Raw genomic sequence first — 27,035 nt, 5'->3', positions numbered from 1 at the left:
CAATGCGAGTGGGTCAGTGGACCTCGGCAAGGATGTGATTATACAGGTTTCAGTACGTGTGTAAGCAGGGGAAGGAAATGAGGTTTACTTGGGGGGTGACGGACGGGGTGTGGGGGTCAAGTCACCTCCGGCGGACACGGGACAGTCGGCACCTATAGGGTAGGATCGCCGACATGTGTCTTATTCCCTCAAGCTTTGCCGCCCAGAAGCTTGGCTTACAGGAGTGCGCCACACTCCCGGCGTGAAGGAAATACTAACCGTTCTCCATTCCCTGGTGCAGTGTTGTAAGTACCTCTGTGAGCCAAGACTGGACGAAAGAAGTACCGATTCAAACTGAACTGCTAGCCTTTTCTCTCCACAGTGTCTTGGCTCATAAACGGCCCGGCAACACTGTTGCGAACTTATTTTTTTTTATTAAGACAATAGTTGAAATAACATATTTGTTTTATTATTATAAATTACACGTCTTGGTAATTCAATAAAAAAGAAAGCCTGGGATAAAAATAATATACTACGAATAGTAACACGGAAAAATTAGTAAACTAAAGTAACTAACTAACTAATCTACTAATTTGGCCCGTTTAATTTTTCATACAATGAAATTTCACAAAATCTTTTTCATATTAAAAAAAAATCCATATGAATGAAAAATTAACTTAAATGAATGAACTAATGGAGATTAAATATTTAAATAACTGAGATCCAACTAAAAAAAGCTACAAGCTAAAACTAAAATATTTTTGTAAAAATTGGTTATATAAACTTTTTTCACCTAACTTTTTAAAAGTTTCGCAAAAACCCATAGGGATTGGTAATTTTTTGAGGATTATTAAAAATTAGCCCCGCCCCTGAATCTATAAGGACCTTTCAAAATAAATCTTTGGCATTTATAGGCCACAAATACCGCTTGACAAAAAAAAAAAAAAAATAAAAATGCCAAAAATTACTTTTAAACCCTAAATATTACCACTCCGCCTAACAAACCAGTAATTGTTATTGAACAGAACTATAACCTTTGTAATAACATATCAGGAATAGATTTAATTTTAGAAGTAGGAATGGAGAACGGTTAGTATTTACTATTCCGACTCATAGCCCCTCCCTCCAACACGTAATAACGAAAAGTTGAAATTCTCTTATTGGCTGCTCACTTAAAGTACGTTTTGATGACGTTGCTGATGGGGACGGCGAAAAATACGTAAATCCTTTTTACCTCTGTCGCTCTGACCCGCCTCTTCTTTCATACCCCCCCCCCGTCCAGTGGAAAGGGGTCCGGGACTTTGACGCGCGCAAACATTACTCTGTTCTCCATTCCTACTTCTAAAATTAAATCTATCCCTGATATTATTATGCCTTAAGAATAAATCACTGTTTACTCCCAAACTTACAAAAATGATTAATTAACACTCTAAGAAAAAAAAATTGGTTTAAAACTAAACAATTGTAACCGAATATCCATAAACGTAAAATCTATTTACATTTGGTGATGGTTTTTATTATTATTTTTTTTTTTTTTCGCTTTTAAGGATGAATTTCACGTTACAACGTTTGAAATTGTCAAAAAATGATACTACATTGTAGTCGTTAAGTTTATGTAAAATGGAAGTTTAAAATTTAACCCCCCCCCCCCCGGGAAGATACCCCACAAAACACCCTCTTATGTATGATAAGCTCTACAAATATCAAGAAGAAAAAAATGAACATTTGTGCGCTTATTTTTACATTTTAAGAATGAATTTAACATTTGGGAAATAAGAAGAAAATAAAAAAATGTTGGAATTTCCAAGGGTCAAGTTTAGTTTAGTCGTAAGAAAAAAATTTAAAATGAAGAAACAACCCGGAGTAACTTAATGTCCAAAATGTCCATTATTGACTAAATTACGTATATTTTTCTGGCAAATGGGGGAAAGCCATTGTTTGGGCAGCAAACGTGTCTCATTTTCCAAAGTCAACTTTAATCGTTCCAACTGATTTGAACGTAACATCATTTTCGTCAGCTCCATAGCCTTCGCAAAAATACACAGAAAAGAATACGGTCCAATTTAGAACCAACCAGATGGAAATTAGAGAAAGAAGTACTACTATTTTTTGATCAGATCAACTTGAAAGAACTACGCGCGCGATTGGGAACTAAATGTTTCGCGACGAAAAAAAAAAATTATTCAAAACTCCAAAGTCCGAACCGAATTTGACAACTAATAAATTGCAGGAGATAAAAAAACCAAAATGCCAGGCGACAAAGTTTGAAATCAAGCCAATTGGGGACAAATAAATCAAACACCAATGAATATATTTCAAAAAGAGCAAAGAGGAACCAAGCTTGAAGAGGAAAACTAAACACAAAGCATAAGTTCATAAGATACGTTCCATAAGTTTGTCATTGGTTACAAACTGGAGCTAGTCATGAAGTGACAACGTAGGTCATAGTTTCAAGGTAAAGCGAGGTACGCCTGGTGAGGCGCTGTCAAAGGCTTAGTACAGACTAAATAGGGACCTAGATGGAAGTCCTTCAAAATTAACCACCGAGTGTAGGACTTCAATTCTCGCTTCCGTCGTTCTCGAACTAGCTCGAGTTGTAAGTCTCTCAGTAGCATTATAATATGTCATACTTATGGAACATATCTTATATAAACCTATGACAAAGTGTATGCGACTGGTTTGTGCTAGAATCTACAGTAGATGATGGAGACGGACTAAGTGAGTGAGTAAGCAATGTGGCTTTTATCAAAAATTATAAATTCCGAGAATATCAAAAGATCCCAGAAACATATAGGAGGGGGGGAAGAAATGTACAGGAAAAAACCAATCAAATACCACATATTAATTGATGAATGACGCAAAGAACAAAAACCGTGTTTGAACTTTGAAATCAACTTCCATTCGAAAGACTTCAACACAAAATGATTCTTCAACTATCAATTCGCGCGAAGATGTTTTCGATAATAATTTTTGTACTTTGCATTTCAACTATTGACGGACAATACCGCGAAGCCTATATCACGTTAGGAAACGGCGTGACGTCAGAACGAAATTTACCGGTGTGCTCTAGCCCAAACCAAGCGTGCAATATAGTGTACCGAAGATTTTGGCTTTCTCCAAAAGTGGTTAGATTATGCAAATGCGCCGACAGATCGGAATGCCCGTGGAATTGGATTTCAGAGGATAAACATACGGTGAATGTCAGTGGAAGGGTTCAAATAAAGGTAGGGCAATATAGCTGGATATTAAGGGTTGCATTGTTAACATTTTCGTTGGGATTATTGGGCAAGGGAATGCGGTTGGATTGTTCACATTTTCGTTGGGATTGTTGGATAAGGGAGTGCGGTTTGGTTGTTAACATTTTCGTTGGGATTGTTGGATTAGGGAGTGCGGTTGTGTTGTTAAGATTTTCGTTGGGATTGTTGGATAAGGGAGTACGGTTGTGTTGTTAAGATTTTCGTTGGGATTGTTGGATAAGGGAGTATGGTTGTGTTGTTAAGATTTTCGTTGGGATTGTTGGATAAGGGAGTACGGTTGTGTTGTTAAGATTTTCGTTGGGATTGTTGGATAAGGGAGTACGGTTGTGTTGTTAAGATTTTCGTTGGGATTGTTGGACAAGGTAATGAGGTTGTGTTGTTAATATTTTCGTTGGGATTGTTGGAAAAGGTAATGCAGTTGGATTGTTAACATTTTCGTTGGGATTGTTGGACAAGGGAGTGCGGTTGGGTTGTTAACATTTTCGTTGGGATTGTTGGATTAGGGAGTGCGGTTGTGTTGTTAAGATTTTCGTTGGGATTGTTGGATAAGGGAGTACGGTTGTGTTGTTAAGATTTTCGTTGGGATTGTTGGATAAGGGAGTACGGTTGTGTTGTTAAGATTTTCGTTGAGATTGTTGGACAAGGTAATGAGGTTGTGTTGTTAATATTTTCGTTGGGATTGTTGGAAAAGGTAATGCAGTTGGATTGTTAACATTTTCGTTGGGATTGTTGGATAAGGGAATGCGGTTGGGTTGTTAACATTTTCGTTGGGATTGTTGGGACAAAGGAGTGCGGTTGGATTGTTAACATTTTCATTGGGATTGTTGGGACAAAGGAGTGCGGTTGGATTGTTAACATTTTCATTGGGATTGTTGGGACAAAGGAGTGCGGTTGGATTGTTAACATTTTCATTGGGATTGTAGGTCAAAGGAGCACGATTGGATTGTTAATACATTTTCAATGATCAGTTTTGCAGTACTGTTGGGGATCTATCAGCATGCGGACCAAATGAAGCCGGATTAGCAACGCGAATGGTTAAAAACTTAGAAACCGGTTTGGTTCAACGGCAAGCGTACATTGGCTGCTATTGCGATATGAGCAAAAACTACTTCAAAGAGTTTCGAACTGAATTGGGAGAAGCACCGGGATTGTCAATACGCGAACAGTATTATAGCTGTTACGAGGTACGTGATGCAATATGTACATAGTGTGATTTAACATTGTCACTTTCACCATTAATCTAGATGAAAACGTGTCAAAAAGGGGCGTTTTGCGGACATATAACGTATGGACGATACGAAACGTACAATACTTGTCAATGCCCGTATTATACCGTTTGCATATGGAAGGAACGCAAAACAGTTCGAATTTCGTTACCATTATACGAAGGCCCGGTTTACCGCGGTTATTGCCAAACTTACTAACCTTAAATAGTAAAAAAAAAAAAAAAAAAATCTGCCCTACCTTCAATGGCTGTGAAACCATTTTCATGACGCGAGGTACAACTTCCTCCATCAATAACGTTGGCCAAACCACTTCCGAAACGAGACCGCGACTCTTAGCTTCTTGCGCCGTTAATTTGTGACCTAATAGTAGAATATTAGAAGCCTAAAATGAAAAAAAAAAGGAGGGGGCAACCCAACTTTCAGAACATTACCAAAGATGTGTGTGCATTTTGTGCAACGTAAGATTAAGTTTTAAACACCAAGAAATATCTTACAACAATGGTTCCAACAGCTTGGGGTAAGGTTAATGTAAGAGCCGCTTCGGGGATATAACCCAGTTTGGAATAAGGCGCGTAAAATATTGCTTTATCGCTGGCAAAGACAACATCGCAAAAAGGAAGCATGGCAACTCCCAGTCCGAAGCAATAGCCATTAACAGCGGCTACTATGGGTTTATTGAATTGCGCCATTTCCTGTATTAGTTCTCTGTAAAATTATAATAATAAACAATCCATTCATTAAACAACGTAATTCATCCGTAATTAATTAATAAGTGCGATAATTACTTGATGGCATTAGCTATTCTTTCAGCCGCTTGTAATTTATCACGACTTAAAACTGGACTTAAATCAACGCCCATACAAAAAACATCTCCACAGCTATTCAAAAGGACCAGTTTGCAACTGATATCTTTTCTAGCGGCAATCAATGCAACTTTAAGTTCAATTATCGCCTATAAATATTTGAAAACCATTACAATTAACGCGCAATTTTTAACGTTATATGAAGAAGTGATATCTAATTCACTAGGGAGAAGGTCATAAATGCGCCATATTTCCAGCTTTATCAGTCCAAACGTAGGTTCGGAGTTAATCCCCGCCTCTAAATTACAACCAGCATCTCATTGGTTCTTCAAACTCACGTCAGCGCGACGCGAATGACGAAAATTACGTATTTTCCGACTGAGGAGAGGCGAAATAACCCGGCCTCCTTTTACGTCCCCCCTTGTACTTTGAAAGGGGGACTGTGACTATGGCGCGCGAATACTTAGGCATCTTATACCTTCTCCCTAGTAAACTAGATATCACTTCTTGGTTACATTCTTTTCAACAAATTTTACCTCAACTGGTAAACCATTTTGTTTATTATTGGGTATAAGAACAATCTGAGTAAAATTTTCGTGTTTCTTGACAGCAATTTCTTTATATTTAAAGGCGCCTTCCGTTTGCCTGACGCTTAATCTGACACCATCATCAACTTTACGTTTCTTCATCTGCTTCTTTTCCAAATTGACGTCTGAGTATTTTTCATCAAGTTCGTTAGATATTTTGTTTTGTAGGCAAGTAATCAAGCTGTTAGGGTGCGTCTTGGACTTATTGAAGTTTACTACAAGTTTTCCATGTTTTGTTGTACTCGCGAGTGCGTCTAATGGTTCCAGTTTAACCTTCAGTTCAGGAAACAGGGCTTTATTGGCGCTGGTCATTTGAACTGGAACACTATCCTTTGTCCCATTGACATCGTTCTTTCGTTTCGTGTTATTGTTTTTCGGTGTTTCATTTTGTTTGGAGTCGAGGAAATCGAATCGTATTGCGAAGCTCTTCTTCGTATCAATTGCGGTGTTCTTTTTTGTAGGTTGTTTAGGGACTTGTCCTTTGTTTTTTGTTTCAATGGGAGACTGTTTGACCTTTGGTAATTTGTACCTTATTTCATCGTCATCTTTCAGGCTAGTTTTAACCTTTTTCAATTTATATTGCGAAGCGAGTTTGTATCGTATTTGGTCTTCATCCTCCCTTTGAACTACCACCTTCTTTAACTTTTTACGTTTCTTGTTTCCAGCAGCCTCTTCAATCTTTTTGATGGGAGATTTAATCACTTTTTTCTTGGATAGAATCTTGACCGCCTTCTTTTTCGATTTATTGGACGGTTGGCTCTTAACTGGGGTTTTACTCCGAGTATGGGCGACTACTCTACGTGGTCTGCTGCGTTTCTTCGTTCCCAAAACTGAACTTGGATTCCAATTTTGAGCCCATGAAATTTCTTTCAACGACGAGTAGAGACTTTTCATTTCTCTTTTGCACGGTTTTGTAGCCTTTTTCTCCTCCACATTTTCAAAACTCTCGTTTCCAGAAGATGATAAATATAACGCTGAAGAGTCCGAGTCAGATTCTTGCGAGTTTAAGTCTTCGTTAAGGACATCGCGACTATCAAGGTTAACTTTCAGACTTTCCAAATTGTCTTCTAGAGCACCAGTATCAGGGTTAATTTCATCTTTAATGTTCTTCGTGTGAATATAAGTAGTTTTCGGTTCGTTTAAGTTGTAAATAGGTTTGCTATAGTTATTGTCATTGTCATTGTCATTGTAGGAAGGGTAACTATCACATTTTTGTTTCTTTGATGGGGAATAAGAGAGGTCACTGGTAATTTTTTTGGGAGAGGTATTGATTGAGTTTTTGGAAGACACTATATTGGTTGAACACATTTTTGGAGAAAGTTCATTTTTCTTAAAGGGAGATAAAGTTTTAAAGCCATCCAAATCCTTAAGTAAGTTGGATTTAACGTAGGCTATGTCACCGTTCCCATTATAATTGGATATCTTATCAATTATGGGAGATTTCTTTACAACTACTTGGGGCATATATTTAGGAGAGTTTGGTGGTGTTTTATTGCAATTAATATTCATATTTTCATCTCCATTTAAAGCACCATTTCCATTCACCATGGGGGTGTGAGAGGTTTTATCTTTGCCAATTCCAGGCATATTATTTTTTTTCCATAGATCACTTTCGTTTCGTTTAGTAGGGCTTCCCGCCAAAACTAGGGAAGAGGCGTTAAGCCAATCAGGATCTTCCTGTCTAGTAATTTCAATGGAAGACATCCAAGTGGGATCTTCTTGGCATTGCCTGTTTGAAATCTCTCGAACGCAAACTTCAATATCTTCATCCACTTTGACAATTTTTTCTGGCAAATTCTCCAAATCAAAATCTTCCCCACATTCCCCTTCTTCTTCAACAGAGCAACAACCGTTCTTAGACTTTTTAATTTTCATATTCTACTCAACCTTAATGAAGATATCTAATTTCAACCTCGCTCCCATGTTGGAATATTTCTATAATGTAAGAAAATTAACCCAAAAAAAATCGTGTAATGAAATTATGTGATAGAAATTTCCCGCTGAAAATAAAATATGCAAATGAGCTCATCCCATGACGTCACAAAAAATCATCCCTCCCCCCTCCTTCTCCGAAGCAAGAATTAGGCCTAAACTTCAAAGTGCTCTCTCTCGCCAAGACAAGGGTTAGAATTAGAGCACCATGCTTATTAAATGTTCTAAACAAACCAAGCGGTAAAATACTCTTACCTCTTTCCCTATATATAAATATAACGTAATTAATTAAATTAAAACACTTAAATTAGACAAACGTTAAAATTTAAAATTTTTAACTCGTTAAACTGTCACACTCGGGTACATGTAAAATAACTTCACTTTCTATTTTTCGGCACTCTACCTCTACACTGAAAATCGCCAATCAAAACGCGTTCTTTTGTCATGTGCACAATTAACCAATCAGAAGGCTTAAATATGGAAAAACAGATAAAAAATATATGACGTCTGTTGCTGCCGCCTGCCAGAAATAAAAGTCTTTGAACTTTCATCAGTGACGGATTGGAATAGTCGACAGTCCGGTTTTCGTGGTAAATTTAAATAAAGTAATTGTATTGAAATGGCCAATTCGTTACGTAAGGTTATCCAAGTAAATGGGCACAAAGTTAGGCCATTAATTTCGGTTCAATCAGTATTAATTAATTCAAGAAAAGGCCTATTTTTGGCTCCAAAAAGGTAAAAACTTAATGTCACAAATGCGTGAGATAAGGATTATTTATCTTTTTACCCAAGAGATAATGGAAATAACTTATAATTTCCATTTAGCAATCAAGTTATTAAGCCTAAATACTCGTTTACAATCCCCAAATTGAGTTACTCCAGCTCGGCTATTGATCAAAAATTTTCCGAGTCACAAAAACTTGTTACCACATTAAATGAAGAGCCAGATAATGACGTTAAATTAAGGCTATATGCCCTATTTAAACAAGTATGATTAATTAGGGATTTAATAAGCTAATATTGAACTATATAGGGTACTGTTAATTCTAGGGTACAGTTGGAAAATGCAATGTAGCTAAGCCAGGGGCATTAGATTTTGTAGGCAAAGCCAAGTGGCAGGCTTGGAACTCATTAGGTGATATCACTCAAGTAGGTAGCTTGGGGGTGGAGGATGCGTGTTGTTAATAGCTTTACAAATTAGTGTCTAATTTAATTAATGGCATCTGCTATTTTAGGATGAAGCTAAAAAACAATACATAGAAACTGTAGAAAAGTTATTACAAGCTCAAAATCAAAATATGGCAGATGCTAATAACTCTAATGATGCATCGGCACAAATTTACGATGGTTTAAAAGTGACAAATGATAGAGGTGTTTTAACAATATTGCTCAATCGACCTCAAAAGAAAAATGCTATAACCTCAGAAGTAAATCAATCATTAACTCCCCTTTGTATTGATTATGATCAGGGGATATCATTTTAAATTATAAAATTCAATTATTCAGATGTATACAAACATCACTAATATTTTAAATGATGCCAATAAAGATGATAAAGTAGCCTTATTAGTCATCAGAGGTATTTCAAAAACTAAAATCAAAATGAGTTAGGAATGAGGAAGATAAAATACATTATGATTGCAAAGGGGCTGGAGATTATTTCTGTAGCGGTAACGATCTTGGTAACTTCACCAAATATGCCGGTTCAGATAATTTGCAAGCTGTTGCTGATGAAAGTGCTGTACTTTTAAGGTATAACAACACGCTTAGCTTTTGGGGAATTTAAGGTGAAATTCATAAACGTCGGACGCAACGCAATTTAGTACAGGCAAAGGTAGGGGGTCGTGCGCAAAAGGCGGAAGTTTGCGCACGACGCCCTGCCTTTGCCTGTACTAAATTGCGTTGCGTCCGACGTTTATGAATTCCACCTTTAAACCACTTTTCCCTAAATCCTAATGAACTTTTATAGAAATTATGTTGATGCATACATTAACTTCACAAAACCAATAATTGGAGTTGTAAATGGCCCTGCAGTTGGCATTGCAGTGACAGTTTTGGGTTTATTTGATTTTGTCTACGCCACTGATAAAGTATAAACAACATTCTTATAATACTAAAACTCTCCGAAATTCCGAATTGAGTTCATAAATATTCTAATCAACATTCCAGGCAACTTTTCATACTCCCTTCAGTGCTTTGGGTCAATCCCCCGAAGGTTGTTCATCATACACTTTCCCAAAAGTTATGGGGGCTGTTAAAGTTAGATAATAATTATTAAAATGAATAATTAACTTTAATTATCATCCTAATTAAACCAATATCTTTCAGGCAAATGAAATTCTGATGTTAAATAAGAAAATAAATGCTGCTGAGGCCAAGAATTTGGGTCTTTTGACTGATGTTTTCCCATCAGGAAGTTTTGAACAAGAAATTGAGAAAAGATTGGCTGGAATAATAGCCTTGCCCAAACTGGTATGATAATTGCGTATTAATTAGGGGCGTAACTAATTAGTTTGTTTACAGTCCCTTGCCTATGCTAAACAACTAACGAGAAATGCGGAGATTGATTTATTGAGGAAAGTTAACTTAGAGGAATGTGAAAGACTACGTGAACGTTGGTTATCTGAAGATTGCCAAAAAGCTGTTATGGCCTTTTTCCAAGGAAAATCAAAAATGTAGAGGGGTCCTTTTGCCTTTAAATTAATTGCAACCTATGAAACTATAATCTAATTGATATAAAAACAAGTTTTTCTAATATTTTATAATCACTGCAGATCATTAAATTTAAGTATCATAATCTGGTGTTGTAATTTCAATATTTTTGGTACAAATAAATTTTTTATGAAACTATATCAAACAAAGCCTGAAGTGAATTGTCATTAAATATGTATTATCAGAAGTGAGATGAGACTAGAAGTACTGAGCTAAACAAATTCTTCACTCGGCGAAAGTGAATATTCTTGATAACACACCAACGGTTGGCCCTCTGGTAGCGGTTTCAGAATTTCCCCTCCAAAACGTGAGACGCTCGCGGCGGTAGACTGCCGAACTAGATTCAAGCACCCGCGTCCGTGTTCCGCGGCTTTAGGTTGAGGGGAAGGGGGTAGTAAATTTTTTTGGAACTCGACCAATTTTTTTCTCTCTAGTGTAGGCGCGATGGAAGCGGCATAAAATCCTGAAATATGTTCACTAGTGCCAGGATCTACTACCAATGCTAGAGCTCTTTACTTCTAGTCTCATCTTACTTCTGGTATTATTTATGCTAGTGATAATACCTGCATAGGTAAGCGAGTCAGAGTAGGTGTAAACAGTGACATAGAAATTAATCTCAACCAATACATTAATTGATTATTAAATATTAATTCATTTAAACCGCTGCATTTGAGAAAGTGTGTCGCGTCTGAAACTATCTCGTTTCATATTTCATCTAGTGTTTGAATTTAAGATTTTACGATGAACTTCAGTAGGAGATTATCCCGTATTTTACTAAAAATGTAAGGAAATTTTCATTAAATGATGTAAAATATTTACATAATTTAATTTAAAGGCCGGGAATTTCAAAGAGAGGTCAAAGGGTACGCGGTTTTAGTTTTACCACGAATGAAAATTGGATTTGTGGTTCAAATATTCTCAGAAAGGGGAATTTAGTACAGTCAAAGCTACCTGGGTGTGTGATATCGTTTTCAAAGTGGTATTCAGCCCCCAATACCCAGAATAATTTTAACAAGGTTCAAGGAATTGCGGTGGAAACTAAAGGCAATGTTAGGACCATTTGGTTGGACAATCCACGTTCGAAAAATGTTTTAAACAAAGAGGTTTATATGGATTTAGTTCTAATTTGTTTTTATCTTGAAAATTAACTATATTTTCAATTAATATCCTAGATGTTTGAAGGTTTAAGTAATATCATAACAAAAACGGGTCAAGATGAAGACATACTAATCTGCGTATTACGGGGTTTAAAACTAATTATTAATTAAATAAACATAAATTAACTCCTAATTATCATTAAAAATATATTACTTTAGCAAAAGGGGAGTTTTTCTCCGCCGGAATTAACTTAAAAACAGTACATTCGGAGTCGTTTGATGCGCTTAAGTATAAGAACTGTCGTCGTAGTTGGCTGAAATTTAATTTAATCTAATCTTAATCGTATTAATTCAATTTCTTTTAGGAGCTACATAAATGCGCTTATAAATTTTCCCAAACTGTTAATTGCCGCTGTAAATGGGCCAGCTGTAGGAATTTCCGTAACAATGTTGGGTTTATTTGATATTGTTTACGCTAAAGAAACGGTATACCCCAATTCCCCTGGTTCCAATTAATTAAGTAACTTAAAACAAGTATATTTACCAATTTTACAGGCTAGCTTCGTAACTCCATTTTCTATTATCGGATGCGGTCCTGAAGGTTGCTCTTCTTACACGTTTCCACAACTAATGGGTAAAAAGAAGGTAATGAACATTAAATCTAAATTAAATCTCTTAAGTAACATTTTATACGTAATAAATATCTAATAATTTTTATAACAGGCGATGGAATTACTATTATTGGGCAAGAAAATAGACGCTTTCAAAGCTCTATATTATAATCTCGTTACTGAGGTATTGAAGTCGGAAGATTTTGACACTGATGTAGAAAACCGTATTTCCGAAATAAGCAAGTTACCAAAATTGGTAAGAAAGAATATACACCCCGAAAAAATATAAAAAAGTGTACGATAAATAATATCAACAATTTTTCCCCCCATAAAATTTAGTCTATACTGTTTTGTAAACAATTGATTCAACAGACTGATAAATCAAATTTACAAAAAATTAATGAGGAAGAAATGGAAAAGGTTCAATTGGCGTTTGAATCCGTATATACGCAAACATTTCTCAAACAATTTTCAGAAAAAGACGGTTAAAATTGAGCGTCATCCAATAATTAATATTAATATATTCATATATTCATATATTCATAGAAAATAAAAATTTCTAAGCCCTTAATTATAATATGAAATGTGTTCTATTTTTTTTTGTTGCTATCTTATCAGCCAAATATTTATTGCAATACTAATATAGTATTACATAAATTAAAAAAAAAATAAAATGGTAACTGGTAAAAAACAATTAGTCATAGATACTTTTGCGGTAGCAGTATCAAATACTCCGTTTTATCTTGGGAATTAGCAGTATCAAATACTCCGTTTTATCTTGGGAATTAGCAGTATCAAATACTCCGTTTTATCTTGGGAATTAGCAGTATCAAATACTCCGTTTTATCTTGGGAATTAGCAGTATCAAAGACTTGAGAATATTTAAAGTATGCCTTCTACAGTACTATCAAATGAAAATTGAAATAAGAGAGAGTAGAATAGTTAACATAATATATCAGTGATTGGTCGACCAAAAGATATAGAGAGAAACCGAGACTTCGCATCATACTGGGCACTACCCATTATACTGGCCTCAGTATTTGCGTTTGATACAACCTAAACCGGTTCAAGCAATCAAATCTACTGATAAAAATAAATTGCGTAAGGATTTTATATTGAAGATTATTTATCAATTGAGATTCCATTTTGTCAAAGCGAGACTTTGCATCATACTTTGCACTACCCTTTATACTGGCCTCATACTATTTGCGTTTGATACACCCTAAACCAGTTAATGCAATCAAATCTACTGATATAAATAAATTGCGTAAAGATTTTATATTGAAGATTATTCATCATTTGAGATTATTTTTTGTCAAGGCCTAGAGATACACCAATACCATCCCAAAACCCTAAACTAAACCAAAATAAAATCTTCCCAGTACATTAATGCATAGGTAAAATTTACTTATAGAAAAACCTGTTATTATGAACTCTATACTCAAAACAACATGCGCGTTTTTAACAACTATAAGTCGTGGAAGTACGTTCAAATTGAAAATGTAATAAGAATTCTCTATTTTGAACGATATTTCAGTCATATTTATTCAACCGCGGTTTAATTTCACGTAGGAACAAAATGTCTGTAACAAATTCAAAGTTTTACAGCAATGGTAATGAAAATAATGACCATTTCAAAGTAGATGGACTTGAAGTTGAAACTAAATTCGGTGCCAAAACTATTTGGCTCGATAATCCCAAAAAGAAGAATGCTATGACTAAGGAGGTATATTATCAGAAGTACATAATACTCATCCCCTTCTGATATTACTAATTACTGGCATAATTAACGTAGTTTAATTAATTTTAATTATAGATGTACGAAAATATTACTAAAATTTTAAACGAAAGTGCAAAGGATGATAAAATAATTTTATGCGTGTTGAGAGGCGAGTTATTAACCAATTCCCATTAATTTATTAATTACTTACTAATTATGTCTAATTATTATTAAATCGGTTTAGGTAAAGGAGATTATTTCTGTAGTGGAACTGACCTAACGAAAATGGATACGGGTGATAACACTAGCTTGAAGTAATAATAAATCATAAACACGCATATGCGTTAATTAAACTTTTAAATTAAATTAAATCTATTTTACTCGTTAGAAATTACGTAGCATCATTTATAGATTTTCCTAAACCCATGATTGCAGTTGTAAATGGACCTGCCATTGGAATTGGAACGACTATTTTGGGGTTGTGCGACGTTGTATTTGCAAAAGATACAGTTTAGTATAACAATTTAATATAACCCCATTAAAATACATTAATATTAAAGTCTGTCACACTCACACGATTTTTTAAATTGAAAAAATTTTATTATAAAAAAAGGCTACATTTTTGACTCCCTTTTCAACTTTGGGATTATGCCCTGAAGCTTGTTCCTCTTACACCTTTCCACAATTAATGGGCAAACGAAAGGTTGTCTTCTGAATTGCAATTATAGTCTTAATTAAATCTAATTACGCGTCTGATTACAGGCATTTGAATTGCTTATGTTGGGTAAAAAAATTACCGCAATAGACGCCAAAGAAAATTATAATCTAGTTACTGAGGTATTTAAACCCGAAGAATTTGACGAAGAAGTTGAAAAACGACTTGAAGAATTAAGCAAACTGCCTAAATTGGTATAAACTTATGAACTAATTATTTTAATTAACTAGTTAATTAATTGCATTTCTCCCAACACAGTCCTTGTTATTCTCAAAGGAGTTAATTCAAATGCCAGACAAAGATATATTACATCAAGTAAACAAAAGGGAGACTATCAAGGTCTCCATATGCAAAAATTCCGAAGATAACAAGGTTGCCCTTGAAAATTTTTATAAAAGAAAGAAATGATTGAAAATATATTTTTATTAAACCTTTTTTTATGATTTACTAAAATTGAAACTTTTATAATATAAAAGTTTTGATACATTAAAACATAATTTTTATCAGGTATTGTCGTAAATTATTTCTGTTCAATTGAGGTAAACAAAGTTTTGCACAAATCCCCGTGTCTGCTTTAATATTAAGGCTGTAATTTATTGTTAAGGTCACTTTAATGGCACGTAGGTCCAGCTCCGCTAATAATTTGCTTTCTAACGTAAGCCGCTTGCTCTTCATTCAATCCTAATTTAGGCCATTCTTTTTCAAACTCCGCCATACTTCCAAATTTTCCAATGTAACCATTTAAACGAGCGGCAACGTGAGAGGTTATGATGTCCTTGCCTTTGATACCTAAACTCTCAACCAACGTTGGATGATAAGTTTGTAAATAGTATTTATGATGATATCTGTTTCAAAAATGAATAACCTCTATTCAAATTTCCATGCCAGTTCCACTTTTAAACGTCAACCTCATTAAAACTCACAATTCAGCATCGTAAAAAGTTTCAGCTTTCAAAACTTCAGTTTGAATTGGTCGAGTAGCTTTTGAGGCAATCTCTTTCAACTGAGACTCGGCCAAACGCTGTTGTTCTTCATCGTGATAATAAATGGCCGATTTATATTGAGTTTTATTTTTAGCAGCTGGGTCATGACCCTTCCAGAATTGTACTAGCAGTTTTTCATAGTTTGTAATGGTAGGATCAAAATCAATTTGTACCGCCTCAGTGTGGTCTCCTCTGAGAAGATGTCATTGATAAAGTGTTTATAAGGTTTAGTATCAATAGAAAACCAGTTTCTCATTAAAGAAATGGTTGATATAAGATATTCATAGTTTACACACTTGGAGGATTCATACCATTTACACAGGGAGACCGGGCTTCAGGACTGACTCACTGGGTGAGTCTACAACCAGGACTCCTCGTGTAAATGGTATTAATCCTCCTAGTCTGTAAATACTATAGACAGTTTTCACACATGGAGGATTCATACCATTTACACCAGGAAGCCGGGCTATCTGGAGGACAAAAGCAGACGGGTTTTTTGTCCTCCAGATAGCACGGCCTCCTGGTGTAAATGGTATGAATCCTCCATGTGTGAAAACTATCTATGTAGTATGTACTTGGAGGGCTTACAAGTTTCTATAAGTTGGATTTGGTAGTCTTCCACCAGTAAATCCAACCCGGGTCCTAATAACACCCGGGACGCAACCAAATTGAGAATCAGGCGACCAAAAACATGCCATGGCAAAAGTAGCCTTTTTAGTCTCGACATTTGGTTCGAGTAAAGACATATTTGCAGAACTTATCTGTTAAATTAAAATTAAGGAGGCTGGATTTAGACAAAATCCAACTTTTAATCAAGTTGTCATGCGAATTTAAAGACATTAATTATTATGATATTCCGAAATAAAAAGCTGTCTACATCGATCCTAGATTAAAACTTAAGTTGCAATGACAATGCATTTTTTACAACCAGAACCATTACATAATACAACCAATTGATAATATAGCTTTAATTAAAATATACTTAACGATTGGAGTACCAAATAATTGACCCATTATTCTTCTAAAACTGATCATTAAATTTTAGGAAATTTTATAAGACAAACACAACTACCTGTTTCACTGTCAAGAAAACAACAATAACGTCTCGAATATCGCCGATTTTATAACCACCAGCGGTACGTTACGTAACGTAATAAAATAGACACTCACCATACCACGTGACAGATAATAAGCAAAAAGCTTTCGTACACCGACGTACGTCGATTGCATTACACCACCACGTTTCTAAGTCTATGCGGGAGCGTGAGCAGTGTTGTTCTTAGCAATTTTGGGAATGTACTTTTCTCAACTCTAAAACGTACTTTTCCAGAAAAAAGGGGGGAAAACGTACTTTTAACTTTCACCCCCCTCCGAAACGCTTAGCGCGCCATCTAAGATACAAAATATCTTAAATATAATTATAAGATTATTTTTTATATTAATTTATGGAATACTATTTATTTTATTCTAATTGTTTTATCGATCCATATTAATTAAAACCAAGTAATTAAAACTAAATAAACCACGGGAACATCAAGAGTCTCAAGCGTTAAAGTGTTAGTGCCACGTTTTTTGAAAAGTGGCTAATTTTCGATTTAAAACATCAATTGGGTTATAATAACAGTAGATCCAAGGTAAAAAGTCTTATAGAAATTGATTCATTTTGTAATATGAAAAAGAAAATTGATATTTCACATACCTCATTTAAACGGAATTATAAATATACCCCTGGTGACGTCATAAGAGGTTGACCAGCGCGAGACAGATTTCATTACGAGAGCTAAGCCTAGTTTTTAAACATCGCGCGCGCGTCAAATTCGGTCACTTTGAAAGCGCCACCAATCAATTAAAAAAATAGGACTTGCGGAGTCGCGCGTGCCGCTGGCTCACGCGCGCTCGAATCGTGACGTCAACAGGGGTATATGGAGTATTCAACTGTCAAAATAGTTTGAAAAAATTCTGCGAGTAGGTTCCGAAAGCCCTGGTTTTAATAATATTTGAAAAATTATAATGCATTATATAAATAGATATTCTGAATAAGAAAGATTTGATCTTTCAGATGGGAATAAAACCTTTTAGTTTTAAAAATAGCGATTTTTGGTGACTCTAACACTTTAAGGAATGCTTAACCTCTCTACTCCGATAGCAGTAACACGTTTAGTCGTTTCCCCCGGACCCCCACTCAAGTTTAGCGCCACTCTGGAAAAAAAAAATTCCAGGGAAAGGGTTCAAAGGGTACAAAAGAACGATGAGTGATTGGCTCATTTTTCCTTTTGGCTTTTTTGCCATGCGTAGAGACTTATTTTTTTTAAAAAAAGGAAGTGAGTTGAAAAATAAAACAAGGTGTCCGCCAGATTAAGTTCGTCCAAAAAAAGAATCAACTTTTTTAAATACTAAGATATTAATTTCCTCGTCGTTATTCAAAAAAGTGCAAAATCGTCCCCCAAAAAAATTAAAAATTACTTCCCATTCTAGAAATTCCAAAAAGTACTAAATAACCTACCAAAAATACAAAATGTATTTTTCGTACTCGAAATTTGAAAATGTACTAAAAAAGTACATTTGTACTACCAAGAACAACACTGATTGGTTACTTCATTTTGAATGGCAAGGTACGGATGCCTTTAATTCTCCGACAAAATCCACCTGCATCGTTTCTATTCCCCTTGACAGAAGTCAACAAAGGGGGAATTAGAGCTAACAACGTCCGTGAAATGGGAAATTTTAGGGGGAAAAACTCTATCTGATTCCACACCCTGTTGAGAGTTGTAGCGGTTGCGAAACTCGGCAAGTTACAACACATACAAATTCGTAAGAAAAACAACCGTGGAGTTTTGTCCTAGAATATCTCACGCTCAGTGTTGTTCTTGGTAGTACAAATGTACTTTTTTAGTACATTTTCAAATTTCGAGTACGAAAAATACATTTTGTATTTTTGGTAGGTTATTTAGTACTTTTTGGAATTTCTAGAATGGGAAGTAATTTTTAATTTTTTTGGGGGACGATTTTGCACTTTTTTGAATAACGACGAGGAAATTAATATCTTAGTATTTAAAAAAGTTGATTCTTTTTTTGGACGAACTTAATCTGGCGGACACCTTGTTTTATTTTTCAACTCACTTCCTTTTTTTAAAAAAAATAAGTCTCTACGCATGGCAAAAAAGCCAAAAGGAAAAATGAGCCAATCACTCATCGTTCTTTTGTACCCTTTGAACCCTTTCCCTGGAATTTTTTTTTTCCAGAGTGGCGCTAAACTTGAGTGGGGGTCCGGGGGAAACGACTAAACGTGTTACTGCTATCGGAGTAGAGAGGTTAAGCATTCCTTAAAGTGTTAGAGTCACCAAAAATCGCTATTTTTAAAACTAAAAGGTTTTATTCCCATCTGAAAGATCAAATCTTTCTTATTCAGAATATCTATTTATATAATGCATTATAATTTTTCAAATATTATTAAAACCAGGGCTTTCGGAACCTACTCGCAGAATTTTTTCAAACTATTTTGACAGTTGAATACTCCATATACCCCTGTTGACGTCACGATTCGAGCGCGCGTGAGCCAGCGGCACGCGCGACTCCGCAAGTCCTATTTTTTTAATTGATTGGTGGCGCTTTCAAAGTGACCGAATTTGACGCGCGCGCGATGTTTAAAAACTAGGCTTAGCTCTCGTAATGAAATCTGTCTCGCGCTGGTCAACCTCTTATGACGTCACCAGGGGTATATTTATAATTCCGTTTAAATGAGGTATGTGAAATATCAATTTTCTTTTTCATATTACAAAATGAATCAATTTCTATAAGACTTTTTACCTTGGATCTACTGTTATTATAACCCAATTGATGTTTTAAATCGAAAATTAGCCACTTTTCAAAAAACGTGGCACTAACACTTTAACGCTTGAGACTCTTGATGTTCCCGTGGTTTATTTAGTTTTAATTACTTGGTTTTAATTAATATGGATCGATAAAACAATTAGAATAAAATAAATAGTATTCCATAAATTAATATAAAAAATAATCTTATAATTATATTTAAGATATTTTGTATCTTAGATGGCGCGCTAAGCGTTTCGGAGGGGGGTGAAAGTTAAAAGTACGTTTTCCCCCCTTTTTTCTGGAAAAGTACGTTTTAGAGTTGAGAAAAGTACATTCCCAAAATTGCTAAGAACAACACTGTAACCAATAGGAAGCCACGTAGTGGGGGAAAGTAAAAACATAAAAAGATCCCGTAAAAAAAATCCGGTTTTTACAATGATGGCGCGTACCAGTGTTGTTCTTGGTAGTACAAATGTACTTTTTTAGTACATTTTCAAATTTCGAGTACGAAAAATACATTTTGTATTTTTGGTAGGTTATTTAGTACTTTTTGGAATTTCTAGAATGGGAAGTAATTTTTAATTTTTTTGGGGGACGATTTTGCACTTTTTTGAATAACGACGAGGAAATTAATATCTTAGTATTTAAAAAAGTTGATTCTTTTTTTGGACGAACTTAATCTGGCGGACACCTTGTTTTATTTTTCAACTCACTTCCTTTTTTTAAAAAAAATAAGTCTCTACGCATGGCAAAAAAGCCAAAAGGAAAAATGAGCCAATCACTCATCGTTCTTTTGTACCCTTTGAACCCTTTCCCTGGAATTTTTTTTTTCCAGAGTGGCGCTAAACTTGAGTGGGGGTCCGGGGGAAACGACTAAACGTGTTACTGCTATCGGAGTAGAGAGGTTAAGCATTCCTTAAAGTGTTAGAGTCACCAAAAATCGCTATTTTTAAAACTAAAAGGTTTTATTCCCATCTGAAAGATCAAATCTTTCTTATTCAGAATATCTATTTATATAATGCATTATAATTTTTCAAATATTATTAAAACCAGGGCTTTCGGAACCTACTCGCAGAATTTTTTCAAACTATTTTGACAGTTGAATACTCCATATACCCCTGTTGACGTCACGATTCGAGCGCGCGTGAGCCAGCGGCACGCGCGACTCCGCAAGTCCTATTTTTTTAATTGATTGGTGGCGCTTTCAAAGTGACCGAATTTGACGCGCGCGCGATGTTTAAAAACTAGGCTTAGCTCTCGTAATGAAATCTGTCTCGCGCTGGTCAACCTCTTATGACGTCACCAGGGGTATATTTATAATTCCGTTTAAATGAGGTATGTGAAATATCAATTTTCTTTTTCATATTACAAAATGAATCAATTTCTATAAGACTTTTTACCTTGGATCTACTGTTATTATAACCCAATTGATGTTTTAAATCGAAAATTAGCCACTTTTCAAAAAACGTGGCACTAACACTTTAACGCTTGAGACTCTTGATGTTCCCGTGGTTTATTTAGTTTTAATTACTTGGTTTTAATTAATATGGATCGATAAAACAATTAGAATAAAATAAATAGTATTCCATAAATTAATATAAAAAATAATCTTATAATTATATTTAAGATATTTTGTATCTTAGATGGCGCGCTAAGCGTTTCGGAGGGGGGTGAAAGTTAAAAGTACGTTTTCCCCCCTTTTTTCTGGAAAAGTACGTTTTAGAGTTGAGAAAAGTACATTCCCAAAATTGCTAAGAACAACACTGGCGCGTACCTCTAGCACCCTAATTTGCTCGCTCAAATTTCACGTTTTTTCTCACGATTTATACGCGCCTCTAACTTGATTTATTGTGAATATTTAAAATATTATCAATATATGTATAGTAGAAATAGTATTAGTAAGTCAAAACATTGCTAAGCCTCGTCATGTTGCCTGGCGTTGGTGTGTTTGGAACTGGTAAGATAGTTAAAATATTAGTACCGTGTTTAAGGGGTCGTGGCTTCAGAGTCGAAGCAATTTGGGGTCGAACTGTAGAATCGGCCGAAGCAGTGGCGCACGAACTTGGGATTCCATTCTACACGGGAGTTGTTGATGACTTATTGCTTCGTAAAGGCGTTGATTTGGTGTATATTGTATGTCCGCCTCATCTACACGCCCAAATTGCCGCCAAAGCTTTAGGTATTGGGAAACACGTAATATGCGATCGTCCAGCGGGGTTGTGTCAAAGAGAAGTGTTAAAAATGGTACGGGCAGCTGAATATTACCCACTGTTAATCTCAATTATATGCCACAGTCTGAGGTTTCTTCCCGCCTTTATCCAAATGAAAAAATACATCCAGGAAGGGTATATTGGTGATATAACCGTATGCAACGTTAGAGTGCAGTGTGGTTCAATGCTACACGACTATTTTGATTGGAATTGCGATGAAAAAATGGCTGGTGGACTTTTGTCCAACATTGGCTCTCATATTATAGACATCTTGACGTATGTCACGGGTCAAAAAGCCAAAAGGGTTCATGGCATGTTAAGAACATTCACAAAAACGAATGACTTCATAAAAGGAATTCGTCAAATCACCAGCGACGACTTTTGCTCATTTGAAATGGAAATGGATAGTTCCTGCGCTACTGTCGTTCTTAATAATCACATTCCTGGTCAGTTTGTCCAAGAAGTACTGGTCTGTGGTACTGCGGGACATATTGTTGTTAAGAATTGCGATTTATTTGGACGTAAACGCGATGGTGTGAAAGAAGAATCATTATATTTGGATGTTGAAGATTTGAAATACACGTCATCTTCACTTCCTAAGAGTGGATCTCAAAGTACTTTGCAAACATTGATGTCGGACAACATTCAAAATCGCTTAAACGTGATTCTTCCCAAGCCATACATGAAGGGGCTCATTAAACTCATCTCTTCATTAAAAGAAGCATTTACTTCGGCTGAAGATAGAAACAACTGGATCAAAGAACCGGTAGCCATGGCAGCTAGTTTCGAAGATGGTCAATATACCCAAGCGGTGATTGATGCTATTAGAGAATCTTCAGAAACTCGTAGCTGGATTAAAGTTGAATTAGACACTGAAGAAATTGACCCTAACCCCGTTTTATCTTCACTACTTAGAAGGAACACCTACTCTCTTTAAATCAAATTTAAATAAATTTCATATTGTCAGATTCTCAAACACTTATCAGTTTTAAATTAAATTAAATTAAATTAATTTCCATTTCGAAGTTAATTAATTAAAATTATTACCAAACTGTATGGTTCTTAGTTTTAAAACAAGAAGGGGGGGGGGTCGTCCATTTTGTATCAATTACAAATTATCTGTGATATATTATTTAACGTATGTGATAGGATATATAAATAAGTTTTTAGCCAAAATAAAAATACGCGTTGTTTTCTGCCAAAAATGGTTGGTTAAACTCGTTATAATAAGTTAAAAAGTTAACTTAATTTATCATTGTTTAAGCCATTTAAATATCATCACGACAACACTAATATAATAAAAAAAATCGTAATTGTGTTCATCATATACTGTTTTATAGCACCAACTGTACTAAATATATATATAAATTTATCATTCCATAAAGTTTCTCTTGCAAATCTATCTGTATAATTTTTATCGCAAAATTTCCCCAGCTATTGTACCTAAGTTACGGCCATTTACAAAACAACATTAAAAGAAATATAAAGCCAAAAATATAATAAAACAAAATGACATTTCCTAGTCAAGATAATTGCTAAGCCACCCATAAGGTTTTTATAAAGAAAATATTTCCTTATCAGGAATTGAAAAAGATGTTCTTTTAAAAAAAAAGGTGTATCCCCAAAAATAATCTTTTGTCTAAAAATGTTAGTGCTATAGCTTTTTCTTACAAAGGACAAGTATTAGATGAAATATCATTGGTGTCACTTTTCCTTCAAAAATTAAAATATATATGTGTGGGATTAACCACCTACATATATCATGATAATATATCTATAGAGGTTATAGTTAAATGGTTGTGGGTAGAAAATAAATAAACATTAAACTAAACATAATTATTTGGATGCTGGCATCCAATAGCCTAGACTTATTTCTCTAACTGTCATTTAAATATAATATTCCAGAAAAAAAAATAAAATGTTTTTTAAATAAAATTCTTGGCACAGTAAAATTTAGAATTAAGTATTGCACCAGTGCCATTTCAAAAGAAACAAAAAACAACATTAAATAAAGCATTATTTGCTTCGAATTGATTTTCATTTTCCATAATTTCCAATAAAATTTATTTTTAAACAGGAAAATTTTTTGTGTAAATTTATTGCAGCACAGGAAATGTTAGAATTAAACGACACTGCCCTTTCCGAGTTTCATTAGAAAGTTAGTTATTTCTAACAGGAACTAAGCTTCGATTTTTACGCGGGTAAATTTCCTGTCACTTTGTTACTACCAGAAGTAAGATGAGACTAGAAGTAAAGAGCTCTAGCATTGGTAATAGATCCTGGCACTAGTGAACAAATTTGAGGATTTTATGCCGCTTCAATCGCGCCTACACTAGAGAGAAAAAAATTGGTTGAGTTCCAAAAACATTTCCTACCCCGTTCCCCTCAACCTAAAGCCGCGGAACACGGACGCGGGTGCTTGAATCTAGTTCGGCCGTCTACCACCGCGAGCGTCTCACGTTTTGGAGGGGAAATTCAGAAACCGCTACCAGAGGGCCAACCGTTGGTCGTGTTATCAAGAATATTCACTTTCGCCAAGAGAAGAATTTGGTTAGCTCAGTACTTCTAGTCTCATCTTACTTCTGTTACTACTGATGAATAGAATATTTGTGCCGGATTTGGCGTCGTTTTAAGACAATAACAAGGTTATTGATGGGATTTATTGAGTAAATAAATTAACTCCATTAAAATATAATTGACTAAAAATTGGTTAATCTATAAGGAAACTGTCGAAATCGGTAAAAATTCCTCAAAATTTAGAAGGTCCTTGTGTCGATTAACTAAACCAAAACACGCCTAATATCTACCCTTAACTAACAATCCAATTTAACGTTCGTAGTTACGGATGAAATGGGTCCTTCAAAAGGATATCGTTCCGGGTACTTTTTCTAACTAATTGTGGCAAAAACATTACATGATTAAACTGTCAATTCATTTCCAAGATCTAATAGTGCCTCCACCCAAGAGAAGGTTACGTAAAAATTTGATTACATTCTAGCATAGGTCTTTACTTCCAGGGTTCATACAACTATTGGAAAACAAATTTCCCTGAGATTTTCAGGTTTTCCCCCATATACTTCCCTGAGTTTCCTAGGTTTTTCCGGTATATGCAGTATCCTATGGAGCAAATGTTAAAGAAGGAGGGGGGCGGGCAAATATGACTATTACATGATCAAAGGGCATCCCCAGCTTTCAGATGAGATAGTAGTACGTCACTCCCCCCCCCCCCAGACTTACAACTGTTCTGGTAGCCATATTGGGTGGCCTCAGCTTCATTTCTGCTTTAAACCCACCAATATGGCAGCGTAAATTATGTCACGAGACTCAGCTCCTCCTCCAACTGAAAGCTCTATAGTGTAATGTTAATCCTATGGAGGGTGGTATGTTTATGAACATTTTGCTTAATTACTCGGCTCCTGTTTGACGCAAATTTCCCTGAATTTTACTAAAAATTATAAATTTCCCTGAGGTTTTTGTCAACTATTTATTTCCCTGATTTTTCCAGGTTTGTATGAACCCTGTCTTCTTATCAACTAATATAAGAATTTAAGGACTTATTAATAGTTGGGTTCAACACCAGGCATTCGGTTAATAAACCCTTGGAGCATTTCAAATCTCGTGGGAAAAAAAAATACCTCGAGACATTCGTAACAACTATGATGATAATAATAATAATGGGGATCTTTGCTAGTCTCCATGCAGCAAGGTGTAAGGCCTTAACTCATCGTGTTAAAGCTTCCGAAACGTCTTAGCACGCTTAGTGACCCCGAGTTATTCACCACTTAGGTCTATAATTTACTTGTATTTTTCAATCTCTCAACCTTGGCATCGATTTAAAGCCCAGATGTGTCATCGTCAGTCTGACTTGGGGACAATTTTTTTACCCCAAAGTTTCCTAAATAAGAATGCGTCTCCTCCCAAATAAAAAAATAGCTAATTTTTCCTCAAATATTTTTTGTTCCGAGTCAAGAAACCGTGAAGAATTTTATATTAAATGACTCTCAAGAAGTGAAAGTCCCTAAATAGAGACATTCTCATCTCCGGAACCAGAGAAAGATGTTGAAGATGGTCGGGATCGGAACTATTTTGGGTTTTCACATTTTCATAACGTTGTTTTTAGTTACGAATAGTCGAGGAACTATTTCGCGGAAAACGTTTAGGTACCAGTTTCCGAATGATTACTACGGAGGTACTGATAGGTACAACGAGTTCTATAATAATTACGTAGACCGGTACGGTTATGATCCTTACCGTCCACCGGCAAGGTATGAACCATACCCACCACCACCACCGCCGCCAAGGTACGAACCATATCCACCTTATCAACCACCTGTCCCCGGACCAGTACCAGAAAGATATGACCCCTTGGGACCAAGATATATTGGACCCGAGACTTTCCCTGGGAAATATTTGGGTGTGGGTAAAGTTAACTTGCTCTACGGTGGAAGGGATGCTGAACTTATATGTACTCTGACTACTGGAGCTGATGTAGTTTCCGTAAGTGAAATTTTACATTATCTCTATTTCAATTTAGGGTATTAAAGTATTTTCATCACTTGTAATATCATTTCAACTTTAGAATCCAGTATGGACCAAAATAGAGGGTGGGTATCCAGATTATCCAGGATATCAGGTTCTCGATTTTGACGATGTCAGATTTAGCCATCACTTGTATCAGGTATGGACTACTGAACAATTAGTTCTCAGAGCTAATCTACTTAAGTTATTTCTAAAGATCAGTGTTCAGTTCAACTAATTGTTATTTGTTTTAGGGCTCTTCTATCGTTTTGATCAGAGATGTGAGACCAACTGACTTTGGTGTTTATAGATGTGTTGCAAGTGCTCAAATGAATCCTTACGGAGATACAGAAACAGTTTTCCAAATATTGGAATTCTTTCGAAACTAAAATTTTAACTGTAACGCACCACCTCTCTCAACTCTCGTTATTTTGTAATTTTCACTTGTATAAATGTCCCATTTCACTTTTAATAAACTCGTTGCGAACTGAACGCGTTTTACTTTGTTCAGTGTATTTACCCCAACAAATTATCTAATTGTAAATATACGCCAATATTCCATGGAAGGAAGACATAAGAACACAATGGAACGCTAAGCCTAATGTCAACTTGAACCATCACCAAAGAAGACCACATGCAGTGTTTCTTTTTACCTTTGTAGTTTTTGCTATAATAATATTCCTTCCCAATTGCGCAGGTTTATCCAAGTAATCCAATAGGCACACAATTATTTTCACAACTAATTAATCCACGACATGATTAATCTCGATTCAATTTACGCTAAAACTCAAAATTCGACAATCGCGGTTAATTCTTCAAAACAATCGACAAAGAAATCCCGACGTTAGGCTTCGAACGTGCATTTCTCTCCC

At 35.3% G+C, this 27,035-nt stretch overlaps 8 protein-coding genes across 13 annotated transcripts; 6 read left to right on the top strand and 2 right to left on the bottom strand.

Moving 5' to 3' along the window:
• Positions 1-426: 426 nt before the first annotated feature.
• LOC149651662 (uncharacterized) lies at positions 427-27,000 on the bottom strand. Of its 2 annotated transcripts, XM_089848681.1 has the most exons (7): positions 26,817-27,000; positions 12,138-12,220; positions 5,802-7,787; positions 5,248-5,414; positions 4,957-5,167; positions 4,701-4,844; positions 427-2,006 (listed from the first exon to the last, which is right to left on the bottom strand). In XM_089848681.1, exons 3-7 carry the CDS (start codon positions 7,725-7,727, stop codon positions 1,848-1,850), a joined length of 2,607 nt encoding a protein of 868 aa, XP_089704807.1. In that variant the 5' UTR covers positions 7,728-7,787; positions 12,138-12,220; positions 26,817-27,000; the 3' UTR covers positions 427-1,847. The 2 variants fall into 2 exon arrangements, with proteins under 2 accessions (XP_089704807.1, XP_089704806.1); XM_089848680.1 differs by lacking the exons at positions 12,138-12,220; positions 26,817-27,000 and adding an exon at positions 8,040-8,190.
• LOC149651669 (uncharacterized) lies at positions 2,004-5,212 on the top strand. Its single transcript, XM_089848704.1, has 3 exons — positions 2,004-3,203; positions 4,205-4,420; positions 4,481-5,212. The coding sequence occupies exons 1-3, from the start codon at positions 2,901-2,903 to the stop codon at positions 4,658-4,660; spliced, it is 699 nt and encodes a 232-aa protein (XP_089704830.1). The 5' UTR covers positions 2,004-2,900; the 3' UTR covers positions 4,661-5,212.
• Positions 8,258-10,645, top strand: LOC149651668 (enoyl-CoA delta isomerase 2-like). The gene is made up of 10 exons (XM_089848700.1): positions 8,258-8,519; positions 8,610-8,772; positions 8,835-8,933; positions 9,020-9,211; positions 9,291-9,363; positions 9,431-9,536; positions 9,754-9,874; positions 9,954-10,043; positions 10,113-10,256; positions 10,308-10,645. The coding sequence occupies exons 1-10, from the start codon at positions 8,404-8,406 to the stop codon at positions 10,461-10,463; spliced, it is 1,260 nt and encodes a 419-aa protein (XP_089704826.1). The 5' UTR covers positions 8,258-8,403; the 3' UTR covers positions 10,464-10,645.
• On the top strand, positions 10,743-12,727 carry LOC149651667 (enoyl-CoA delta isomerase 2-like). Of its 2 annotated transcripts, XM_089848707.1 has the most exons (5): positions 10,743-11,882; positions 11,959-12,079; positions 12,149-12,238; positions 12,317-12,460; positions 12,544-12,727. In XM_089848707.1, the coding sequence occupies exons 2-5, from the start codon at positions 12,041-12,043 to the stop codon at positions 12,691-12,693; spliced, it is 423 nt and encodes a 140-aa protein (XP_089704833.1). In that variant the 5' UTR covers positions 10,743-11,882; positions 11,959-12,040; the 3' UTR covers positions 12,694-12,727. The 2 variants fall into 2 exon arrangements, with proteins under 2 accessions (XP_089704833.1, XP_089704832.1); XM_089848706.1 differs by having other exon boundaries at positions 10,743-12,079.
• LOC149651666 (enoyl-CoA delta isomerase 2-like) lies at positions 13,259-15,149 on the top strand. The gene is made up of 8 exons (XM_089848668.1): positions 13,259-13,706; positions 13,777-13,930; positions 14,021-14,093; positions 14,169-14,238; positions 14,313-14,433; positions 14,538-14,627; positions 14,687-14,833; positions 14,898-15,149. Exons 1-8 carry the CDS (start codon positions 13,633-13,635, stop codon positions 15,045-15,047), a joined length of 879 nt encoding a protein of 292 aa, XP_089704794.1. The 5' UTR covers positions 13,259-13,632; the 3' UTR covers positions 15,048-15,149.
• Positions 15,045-16,890, bottom strand: MsrA (methionine sulfoxide reductase A). 4 transcript variants are annotated; one of them, XM_089848670.1, is made up of 4 exons: positions 16,793-16,890; positions 16,211-16,383; positions 15,563-15,814; positions 15,045-15,484 (listed from the first exon to the last, which is right to left on the bottom strand). In XM_089848670.1, the coding sequence occupies exons 1-4, from the start codon at positions 16,850-16,852 to the stop codon at positions 15,250-15,252; spliced, it is 720 nt and encodes a 239-aa protein (XP_089704796.1). In that variant the 5' UTR covers positions 16,853-16,890; the 3' UTR covers positions 15,045-15,249. The 4 variants fall into 4 exon arrangements, with proteins under 4 accessions (XP_089704796.1, XP_089704798.1, XP_089704797.1 ...); XM_089848672.1 differs by having other exon boundaries at positions 16,695-16,806; XM_089848671.1 differs by lacking the exon at positions 16,793-16,890 and adding an exon at positions 16,610-16,757.
• Positions 21,199-23,481, top strand: LOC149651664 (glucose-fructose oxidoreductase domain-containing protein 2). The gene has a single exon (XM_089848667.1). The coding sequence runs from the start codon at positions 21,362-21,364 to the stop codon at positions 22,580-22,582; it is 1,221 nt and encodes a 406-aa protein (XP_089704793.1). The 5' UTR covers positions 21,199-21,361; the 3' UTR covers positions 22,583-23,481.
• Positions 23,874-26,655, top strand: LOC149651663 (uncharacterized). The gene is made up of 3 exons (XM_089848674.1): positions 23,874-26,142; positions 26,225-26,323; positions 26,418-26,655. The coding sequence occupies exons 1-3, from the start codon at positions 25,702-25,704 to the stop codon at positions 26,550-26,552; spliced, it is 675 nt and encodes a 224-aa protein (XP_089704800.1). The 5' UTR covers positions 23,874-25,701; the 3' UTR covers positions 26,553-26,655.
• Positions 27,001-27,035: the final 35 nt, after the last annotated feature.

This window comes from Phalangium opilio, unplaced genomic scaffold (genome assembly GCF_054372755.1).
Source record: "Phalangium opilio isolate 3A_F unplaced genomic scaffold, DU_Popi_V2 ptg000082l_1, whole genome shotgun sequence".
NCBI classification, from domain to species: domain Eukaryota; kingdom Metazoa; phylum Arthropoda; class Arachnida; order Opiliones; family Phalangiidae; genus Phalangium; species Phalangium opilio.
This window is presented reverse-complemented; position numbering and strand designations above follow the sequence as displayed.